We start from the raw sequence: 10,730 nt of genomic DNA on the forward strand, positions 1-10,730 counted from the left end.
ATATAGATTTTTATAAATTTTTAAAAACAATATTTTTCTTAATTTACACCTACTATCCTTACAGATTTTTTTGTTGCATTAAATTACATAAGCAGCACTAACAGAAAAATTTGAAATCTGAAACTTAACAGTAGTGCAGAAACACGATAAAATATAAATGTTACATTTTATAAAGTATTAAATGCTTATCTAAAGAGCGTGAAGGTTTTTCTTCTTAAAATATCTAAAATTCATAATTTTTAATAGAGATGATATTTGGGATTATTTTAGGAATAAATTCTTTAACCTCATATATAAAAACTGTATTATAAAGAAGTGAGTAATATATATTATTGTATCAACTTTATGGAAAAACTCTCTGAAAAATATTACTTTGTGTGTTTTTATGCATGCCTTGAAAAATATAGTCAATAGTTGCTATCTGTTTTAGGAAATGTAACTTTTTATAACTAAAATGTATGTTCAACTAGTTGAGATAAGAATTTTAAGGCACACTTTTTGTTATCACATGGAGCGTTAAATAACATGGGGATGCCAAAAATGAAATCCCAAGGCTTTGGTGCAGATTTACATGTGATAATATATATTGAAAGGATAGGACTCACTCATACAACTCAAGTAAAATTAAAACTTATATTTCTCCTACACTTTTAAAGGCCTGGTGAATTATTATCTGTGTTAATATGATAAAATATCATGTAGTTGACATTTTGAAAATTTTATTGAAAACTAAAAGCTAATGAATAAAGAAATTATTACCCTATGATGTGTTATCAGCTATTATTAAAAAAAAATTAGATTCTACTGTTTTCCTTTATTGTGAAATAGAAGAATGCCCACAGGTTTATATTGGAGCTGAAGTTTTCTCAGATGCACATATAACTATGAATAAAAGTGACAATATAATATGAATAATGACACTAAGTTTGAAATTTTAAAATAATTTAAAACTCTTCTCCAAAGAAACTTCAAATACCTAATGGCTGATTTATATTTTAAATTAAGTTCACTACTTTGTACTATTTTTAATGTATAATAAAAGAAAAATATTTAATGACTGTGATTTGTTACTCTTAACTAGAAATTACTCCTCTTATGTTTTCAAAAACCTGTCGGAAGGGAAAAAAAAGTACAGGAATGATGCAGTTGGAAAGGGACATCTCTTTCCCACTCAGACCACCACAACCTCAATTAATAGAGATTATATTTAGTTTATAGAAATTAAAGCATGTAACTAATCAAAGTGTGCCTCCTTAGAATAAAAGTTGCAGCATAATATCTGCAAAATTCTAAATGACAAGTGAAATTGTTCACATTGTATATTTGTTGCTAATATCAATAATACCCTAGAGATACAAAGTTTGAAGGATCAAGAGTTTGGAAACTCATTTTAATGAGTCTCTATAGTTAAGAACCTCTTGCATTAGAGAAGTAGGAATAAGATGGGTAATGGATAATGTTATTATTTAAAGAAAGACCTTTAATTTCACCTTTTCATTTTGAGATACTGAGTTTATTATTTATGCTATGATACTGTCGTTCTCTACATGTCAATCTCATTTTTATATGTTTGGATTGAATCTAGGTATTTACCATGTGCTTAATTCCTTTTTATTGAAAAGGTCATGAATGTATTTCTAAAGAATTCTAGCATCCTGTCATAAAGGCTGTGAATCATTTTAAATTGATCTGCAAACACCAAATAAGAATGTGTTTTTTAAAAAAAATTATTTTAGTAAATCTTATTTTGCTGGCTCAATACATTTTCTTTTATGAGTTTATGTTAAAATTATTGGTAGTAGTGCTTAAAAAAATACGAAAACAGATCTTCAAACAAAACTGGAAATCCTATCAGTGAGAAGTCTCCAGCTTCCTCACCTCATCTTGGGAGACTTTCATTGAAAACACCTGTTGAGAAGTTACCCTGAGACACAATAAATAATTCTTGATAAGGTAAAATTAGTAGTTATTCTTAAGAATTATTAATGATCTCTACTTGGTTTTAGATTTCATGTTATCACATGAAGTAATTCATGTGGAAATTGCTCCTATGGAAAAGGTTTTATAAATTTGTGTAACAATCTGTCTTATCTATCACAAAATTTGTCCTCTTATGCTTCAAAATCAGTCTTACAGTTTTAAAAGGAATAAAATATTTAATTATTAACTATGTTGTATTATAATTCACACTATTGTGGGTGTTTTAATCTATTAAAATCTACTGTTTAAACACTATATAGACTGCTTTAATTTATTTAAGGAGCTTTAATTATTCTAATAAAAACACTTCTCACAAACCTTTGTTTCTATCCCAGTTTACATGATTATTCTATATTCAAATTCAGTAAAAACACTCTTGTGCCAAGAAAACCTACAGACATTAACCTTAACATGTTAGACCCTGTGAAACATACACAAATGCTTTCATGCTTAAATAAATCTTAACCTTTGCTGTGACACGAGCCTTAGCTGTAACATGAACTTTATAAGTCACAAAGTTCTTAAAATTTCTATCACTACATTGTGCCAGGATATTGAAACACAATTATGAAATTCTTTTCAATTCATTTGGTAGAATTATACTGTGAAACTTTGAAACAGCATGCAAAATGCTGGTACATAAAGATGAATCACACCTAGTAGCTGTGAGTACAAGTGAACTTTGTGGATTAAAAGTCTACCTTCAGAAATACACATGAAATTAATACTGTTTCCTTCCTGGACTTTATTTTATACACACACTAATAAATGCATTTGAAACAAGATTATGTGATACCTAAGTGCTTTCGTTCAAGCATGCCACTTTAGCACCATGTGTTTGCAGCACGCCAGTTTTGAAATTTAAAAAGACACTTGTTAATTTACTATGTTCTCCATAATATGTATTATGGAGAATAAACCTAATATATTTAAAAGGAAATACATATATTAGAAATTTACAAAGAATACCTTAGCGGATTGCAAAAAATCAATATAACAAAAGCCTGCTTTAACAGTTTCTGCTGAGAATATTTTCAGGGCATAAACAATATGAGAACTTAGGAAGTCGCTTTGAGAAAAAACTTAACTTTTGTTTTTATTGCATGGGTTAGGATTCTAAAAAAAAAAAAAAGACTATCAATACACCTTGTCTTTAGTGTTCTGTCTAAATTGTGTATTTCTGTGTGCATTTGCAATTTGCTTTTTCTTGAATTTTACTGGTAATGAGAAGAATCATCATCATCATCATCACCCTTAAGCAGTGACCAGCTCCAAGGACAACATGTTGTAAATTCAGGACAGGCACCACTATCTCCTAAAAACTTCTGAATATTTCAGTCAAACTTGTTCCTCACTAGTCTCATCAAGAAATCAGACTTGCTGAGAATTCTACTTGCACCAATTACTTTTTTTTTTTGTTAAAAACTAAATGAAAATTCAACTTATAGCACTTGAAGTGGAGGATTAAGCATAAACTCTTTGTGACATCTCTGCATTGTTAATCATATAATTACAAGAAATGTTACAATACATAAAATCATTATAAAATGACTGCAACAGATTTACAAATATATATTTTAGGGCAAGGGGTATATAGCTCAGTGGTTGAGTGCTTGCCTAGCATGTGCTCTGGGTTTGATCCCCAACACTGAAAAAAAAAAATCTACACACACACACACACACACACACACACACACACACACACACACACATATATATATTTCAGCATTATCTCCCCCTATACAGATTTGATTATCACATATACCAATTTTATAGTCACAGAAAGACTTGCACAAACATGAAAATGGGGAATTCCTTTGAAGTTTATAGACAATGTCCTAAAATCATGATTACTGATATAGAGTGAACACTACAAAAGTAGGATTTAATACTACAATTGATCCATTAGTATTCAGTAACCAAGATATTATGCTATTGTAGAAAAATATGTTTTGATGAAAGTTAGCATATGGAACACTTGTTGTGTGAAAGAATAGGACTATGAAATTTTGCTATTCAGTTTTAAAATAAAAACATTACTGAGTCAAGTGTCATTAAAAGAATGCTATTTTCTTTTCAAAGCATAATAATGTGAGCACGTTATTTTTCATTTACCTCACTCTAATTTTCCTCCCAAAGTGTCACTTTTAGTTAAGCTCAATTTTGAACTCCAAGCACTGCTCATCCAGAGTAATTTGTAATAACACACATTCATAATAAGCAAAAATTAAGTTTTTCTGTGATACGACTCAATAATGAATAAAAGAAAACTACAGAACTAAACAAAGTAGTCACAATACGGTCACCTTTTTGCAAAATATGTCTATGTCAGTCATTTAGTTTTTGTCGTATATTAATAGCTTTGAGTCATACTATATAATATACAATAAACATCACCTAGAAATCCTGAAAGTGCATACTATGTAAACTAAATGCAACCTAAATCCTGTGCAAATTTGCCTTCCATTTTCAATAGCACAAAATAATCCTCTGACTCTCTTGCATAATGATCCTGTAACTCTTCATTCCTCAGTGACTTCAGGAAGCATCACAAAAAACACAGGATACAACAAATCAATGGTTTTCCTAGATATTTACAGATCACTATCCCCAGACTGTATTTATTCAAATTTCTGGAGTAACTCCAAGTGTTAACTCACAATTCAAAAGCATAAGTTACACTAATGCATTATTGCTGCAGCTTCAGCTGAAGAATAAATAAGATCTCTGTCCTTTAAAACACTTTTAAAATATAAAACTAACTTTTGGGGGGAGTGGCAACTTAGTTAAACTTACTCATGCTCTAAAATTCTGACCAGTTCCTATTCTGTAATTTGAAAGCTAATATTTGGGTGAAATTTTCTTTCATTTTGGCATCAAAAATTTTTAAATAAATCAAAAGCTTTTAAGGAGAATTACTTTTTTTTCTACTCTGGAATTCCTGTTTCAGAAAGAAATGTAGACCAACAAATAAAATAAACTATTAATACTGTACACTGCTAACATTTTTAAGTCTATAAAAATAAACTTTAAAAAAAGCAACAGAACTAAGACATTTACATCTTGTAGATTTTAGACGATTATATGTGAGGGTTTATGTGTAAAATATGATGCACACACAGTGTCAAAGTGTAAACCATTTTCATTTTTAAAATCCCCCTTACTGCTGCTGGCAGTGTGGCTTGTCCTGTTTCAAAGGTTTCAGGACAGCTCCAAAACCAGCAATAAAGTGAATTCAGTCCCAGTTATGCTAAAAGTCTCCTACCTGAATTATGGACATCCGAGTGGCAGGGGTCTCGCTCGCGTTATTCCCTTGTCCGGTGAAGCTGGTGTGGCAGCCTGCGTGCCCCTGAGGGACAGTTAGGTTGTTGGAGGCTGGTTTGAGATACATCACCTCTGACCGGGGCGAGCTGAGGGGCAGGCGGGTTTGGTAGTCGAAGTACATGGGGGAGGTGGCCAGGGAGGGACTGCTCACCACGTTCATGACGTTCATGGCGTTCCTCTCTTCCACTTCGCTCTGCACCAGCATGATATCATTTTTGTTGATCTTCTTCTTCTTGCCCTTGCCCCCGCCCAGCTGCGGGTGGCTGTACTCCGCGATGCGGCAGTTGTAAGTGCGGATCTCCTTGTTCTCGCGCTTGCATTTGACAGCTATGGTGATCATGGCCGCTAGGAGGATGATGGAGATAGTGCTCAGAGTCACGATGAGCGGCAAAGACATGTCCCAGTGGTGTTGTTCGCCGTTCACCCGGGGTACCCCTTCAGGCAGCGAGCCGCTCACAGACCGGATAATGAGCTTGGCCACAGCGGATAAGGTGGGCTTGCCATGGTCTGTCACCTTCACCACCAGCTCCACCACGGGTGTCACGTCCTCCCAGAAAGGGTGCAGCGTGCGAATCTCGCCGCTGGATGGATCAATCTCAAACAGGTGGTCGTCATTGCCATCCACGATCTCGTAAGTGAGGCGCCCGCTCTCGCCAAAGTCACTATCTAAGGCGCGCACGGTGCTTACCAGGTAGCCCAGGCCAGCATTGCGCGGGACCTGAAGCTCAGCGGTGTCGTTCTGCAGCGTGGGCAGCACGATGACTGGCGCGTTGTCATTCACGTCTAACACCGTCACCCTCACCGTGGCGTTACTCTCCAAGTGCGAGGGTGCTCCAGAGTCCTTAGCAAGTACCTTGAACTCAAAAGCCTTGGTCTGCTCGTAGTTAAAGGAGCGCAGGGCGTATATGGCCCCGTTAGTGGGGTTCACAGACACATAGGTGTAGATGGACACGTCGCCAATGTGCGAGGGCAGAATGGAATAGGACACTGTGCCGTTTTGGCCCAGATCGGGATCCTGGGCGAGCACTGAACCCAGGTACTCTCCTGGAATATTGTTCTCATGCACTTGCAACACGTAGAGCCCTTTGGTGAAACGAGGAGGGTTGTCGTTCTCGTCTAGAATCTTGACCGCGAACGACTTGGTGGAGTTGAGTGGAGGTGAGCCTCCGTCCCTCGCCACGATTGTCACGTTGTACTCGTCCTGTGTCTCGCGGTCTAGCGGGCGGTCAGTCACCACTGTGTAGAAGTTATCGTAATTCTCCTCAAGCTTGAAGGGAACAGAACCCCCGGGACCGCCGAGGCCTCCGCCGCCGCCTGTCCCTCCTCCACCTAGGACTCGACACTGCAGCTGCCCGTTTTTGCCCGAGTCTCGGTCAGTGACCCGAACTAGGGCGATGACTGTGCCAGGCGGGGCGGCCTCGCTCAGCGCCCCCTGGCGCACCGAAACGAAACCAATGGACGGCGCGTTGTCATTGCGGTCGATGAGCTTGACCGTGACCTTGCAGTGGGCCGGGATTGGGTTAGGACCCAAGTCTCTGGCCTGAACGTCGATCTCCAGCATCCCATTCTCTTCATAGTCCAGGTTGCCCTTAACACGAATCAAGCCGGTCTTTGGGTCAATGGAAAACAGCTCCCGCACGCGGTCGGGCACGTAGCTACTGAAGGAGTAGAGCACTTCGCCATTGGGACCCTCATCAGCGTCGGTGGCGTTCAGATCAATGACTACCGTGCCCAGCGGGGCGTTCTCGGGCAGTTCTACCAAGTAGGAAGGCGCCTCGAAGACCGGGCTGTTGTCATTAGAGTCTATCACCTTCACGTTGATCTGCACGGTAGCGGAGCGCGGCGGCTCGCCGCCATCCAGGGCAGTCAGCACAAGTGTATGGTGGTTCTGTTGTTCACGGTCCAACGCCTTCTGTATGACCAGCTCTGGGAACTTGGTGCCGTCGCCGCGGGACTTGACGTCCAGTGCAAAGAGACCGTGGTCATCGCGCGTGAGCAGATAGGTGCGGAGCCCGTTCTCACCCGCGTCTGGGTCATGTGCGCTGGTAAGGGGAAAGCGGGTTCCGGGGGCAGCATTTTCAGAGATGTCCATTTCGATCTGATCCGAGGGGAAGGAGGGAGCGTTGTCGTTGATGTCCTGGATCTCTACTTTGATCATGCAGATTTCCTTGTCGTTGGCGAACACCTCGAGGGACAGCTGACACTTGGCATTGTGGCGACACAAGGACTCACGGTCGATGCGCTGCTTGGTGTACAGGAGCCCACTATCGGCATCCACGTCCAGCAGGTGCGGTGCTGAGTTCTCCAGCACCCGGTAGCTGCCCGACTTGCCTCGCCCGCCGCTGCCACCACGCTCAGCGGGCGGAAGCCCTGGCTGCAGTCTAGCATCTTTGCCGATGTTGCCGATCACGGTGCCGGCCCCTTGTTCCTCAGGCACTGAGTAGTTGAGGTTTTTGAGCGTCAGGGCAGGGGCCCATAGAAGGAAGCAGCAACAGATGGAAAGGTACATCCCAGACCGGTGGGGTGGGGGCAGGAGCAGCCGGACTGGAGGGGCAAGCCTGTGGGTGCGCGCCAGCCTGGGGCCCGGGAGGATCGCGCGCGCGCGACGCAAGCCACAAGTCTGTAGGTCCTTCCTTCCTTCCGCACCCGGGCTGCGGCACCAGGCGGTCTCTCCTTATTCCGCTCAAGTTCCCCGAACCTGTTGATCTACAGCATCCGCACTGGGGGAGAAGCAGCGGCGCAGCGGAGCTGCAGCGGCTTGGAGCAAGGCGGCGGCTCCCTGCGGCTAAGGGCGAGCCCGGGGCTTTGTCTCTCCCGCCTGGACTTCAGGAGGCTCAAACTTGAGTGATGAGGCCGGCGATAAGAAGGAAATCGAGTCTGGGAGGGATGGTAATGAGCTAAAGAATCGGTAGGTTTTCCTGGCTCCCGCTAGGGCGCTGCAAATCCACTCCAGCCGGTAGCCTACAGAATACTCTTCACATCGGGTGGGGGAGGGTTCGGGGAGGTGTGTCTCCAGGCAGATCAGAAAGTGAAATCCTTACTTGTTACTCGTCTCCCGTGATGAAATTGATGGAAATGAGAAGCACGAACAGAGAGTCACAGATATATTTTTGAAGCTTCTCCGGTGCACTGTGAAATGTCTGCTTGCTGCGCAGGCTGGTCTGTTTTCAGGCAGTGTTTTGCTGCATTTAGAGATCTAATCTTGCATTGCTGGCTGAGGCAGCGGCGGCGGCGGACTGCATCTCCCAGCCAAGCGTATTTTTTTTTTTTTTTTTTTTCCTCTCTCCTTTCCGAGCAGCCAAAGGGAGGGGAGGAAATGCAGCGCAAAGAACTAGTGTCCCGATTTGTAGTTTCCTCCCCCTACCAGGCTCCTCCCTCTCTTCCTCGGAAAAGGCTCTCCCCCGAAATCAAGAAAGCCACAGCCTAATCAGCATTTGCGGTGTGAGTCTATTGGGAGGGGAAAATATATAGATATATCTCCGCCTCTGATCGTAGAACACACTCTGGTATCTACGCAAAGCCAGTAGCCGCCGCTACCATCCCATTCTCTTCCTGTGAGCAAGGACTTCTCTCCATGCAGTTTAATTCCAGTTTGCTTTTCTTCCCAGGCAAAAGGAAATCAACAGGCAACTCATGGTTGGACGTGCAGATTTGAAGGGGGAGGGGGGAGGCAGAATAAAAAGGAAGGGGGAGCCACCCTCCCAGTCCTCCAACACACACTCTCCCTGTCTCTCGCTAGAAGGGAAACAGTCTCTGCATTCACAGGGCTGGGCTGTCAAGTGCCTCTCTTTTCTTTCTATTCAGCACCTCCTTCCAATGGCCCAGTCTCCCAGTCCTCTTCATCTAGAAAAGAAAACCTTGGCGAGGAATAAAAGTGGTGAATATTTGAAGAGAATAAGGTGCGGGTTTTTTTTTTTTTTTCTTTTCCTAAAAAAAAAAAAAAAAAAAAAAAAAAATTAATAGTAGGAGCAATGGGTTGGATGAAAGAAACACATCAAGGTTTGGCGTGATGCATTCTGCAGTCTCGCTATCAGAGTCTCTCTGGGCGACTCCGGGAGGGCAGGGGGTGAGAAGCTGCGGGCCGCGGCGGTCCTGCCAGAGGAGCCCACCCCGGGAGAGAGCCCACTTCCAAGGAGAGGTTAGGCACAGGTTGGTCTACACGTTATTTCGGGTTCTCGAGGCGCCTCGATATACGGTAATGACACATCTAGAAATGCAGGTGTTCTGATCTGCCGGATGAGTCAGAAGCAGCGGAACGAATCGTATTCACTCTCGCCTCATGGTCCTCCCTTCACAGACATTAGTTGCGGCTTCTTCCTACCGCTTTCTCTGACTCACTCTATAGAAAGAAAAACCAGATTCATGTTTTGGAGGAAAAAAAAAAAGAAAAAGAAAAAAAGAGAGAGAGAAAGGGAGTGGGGGAGGAAGGTGAAGCTGAATCCAGGAGCACTTTTACTCTACCTCTTTCTGCCGGAGTCCGAGGCTCTGGAAAACAAGTCGTCTGCTTTGCTAGGTGTATTTATGTTATGTTATTTTATTTTTTTAAAAAACCCCTTTATCTTGGTTAGGCGTGAGATAACCCAAAATCTTTCAGAGTCTTAGGGGGAAAAAAAAATCACGTTTCCAGAAATTATTCTCAGCTTTGCCCCAGTATCATAGTTCAAGATTTTTCTCTCAATGTTCTCTATTCAAAGTCCAGCATCGGTGTGCATAGCTAATTGTGCAGTCTGTTGTGGAGGGCTTTTATTTTTATTTTTTTAATTCTTCCTTTTCTGTCACGGGTGGTCTCTTTCAATCTGTTGCCCGTCAGGATCACCCCAAAGCCTGAGAAAGACGTGCGGATTTCAAACCAAATAAATCCATCTCCGCAAGCAAAGCAACGGAGGAAATGAAAGGTGAAAATTCAATTCAACAGTTGGAGTAGCGTCTCCCCAGTCGCCCTCCGCCGCTGCCGCATCCGCCGGACTCGCAGTCCCAGTTCTCTCCCTAGCGTCTCTTGCTGACTGACTCTATTCACCTCACGCCGCCGCTTAAACATTGATACTGATTCCCTGCCAGCCAATCCGCGTGAGGAGCAAGGCCCTGCCTCCTCGGCCCACGCCCAATAGAAGGCGGAGAAGAGGCTGTCGGGGGCGGAGCTAGGAGCCCCAGCGCTTTAGAGTCATTGATTAGATCAGTTAGATGGGAAACCAACGCCGCCAGCCGAGCCAGCTTTACGCTTTGGCGGCGGCGCCCAGGGCCTCGCTGCCGGGTCTCCCGGGTCTTTAACTACCGGGAGAAGCTCCTTCACAGTTTTCCTCCGGAAAAGAGAATAAAAAAAAAAAAAAAAAAAAAAAAGCCAGATAGCGATTTGATTTTTTTTTTGTTGTTATTCTACATACACTGGAATGGGATTCACAGCATTCTTTCCAGAATAAGGTAGCTGC

At 42.2% G+C, this 10,730-nt stretch overlaps 1 protein-coding gene and 1 long non-coding RNA gene across 5 annotated transcripts in view; both read right to left on the minus strand.

The window, feature by feature from the left end:
- PCDH17 (protocadherin 17) overlaps window positions 1–10,495 on the minus strand; it is a 91,297-nt gene extending 80,802 nt beyond the window's left edge. The window contains exons 1-2 of one of the 4 annotated variants that reach the window (XM_079137349.1): window positions 9,766–10,489; window positions 5,246–9,643 (exon numbers count right to left, since the gene is read on the minus strand). In XM_079137349.1, coding sequence (XP_078993475.1) covers window positions 5,246–7,813 — 2,568 coding nt within the window. In that variant the 5' untranslated portion in view covers window positions 7,814–9,643; window positions 9,766–10,489. Of the gene's footprint in view, window positions 1–5,245 lie in introns of all 4 variants that reach the window. The other 3 variants (XM_079137350.1, XM_079137348.1, XM_079137351.1) reach the window with 3 other exon arrangements.
- On the minus strand, window positions 788–5,238 carry LOC306659682. Its single transcript, XR_013763384.1, has 2 exons — window positions 3,686–5,238; window positions 788–3,643 (listed from the first exon to the last, which is right to left on the minus strand). It is a non-coding gene; the product is annotated as an uncharacterized lncRNA (long non-coding RNA).
- Window positions 10,496–10,730: the final 235 nt, after the last annotated feature.

The sequence above is a fragment of the Sciurus vulgaris genome, assembly GCF_902686455.1.
Source record: "Sciurus vulgaris genome assembly, chromosome: 4".
Taxonomy (NCBI): domain Eukaryota; kingdom Metazoa; phylum Chordata; class Mammalia; order Rodentia; family Sciuridae; genus Sciurus; species Sciurus vulgaris.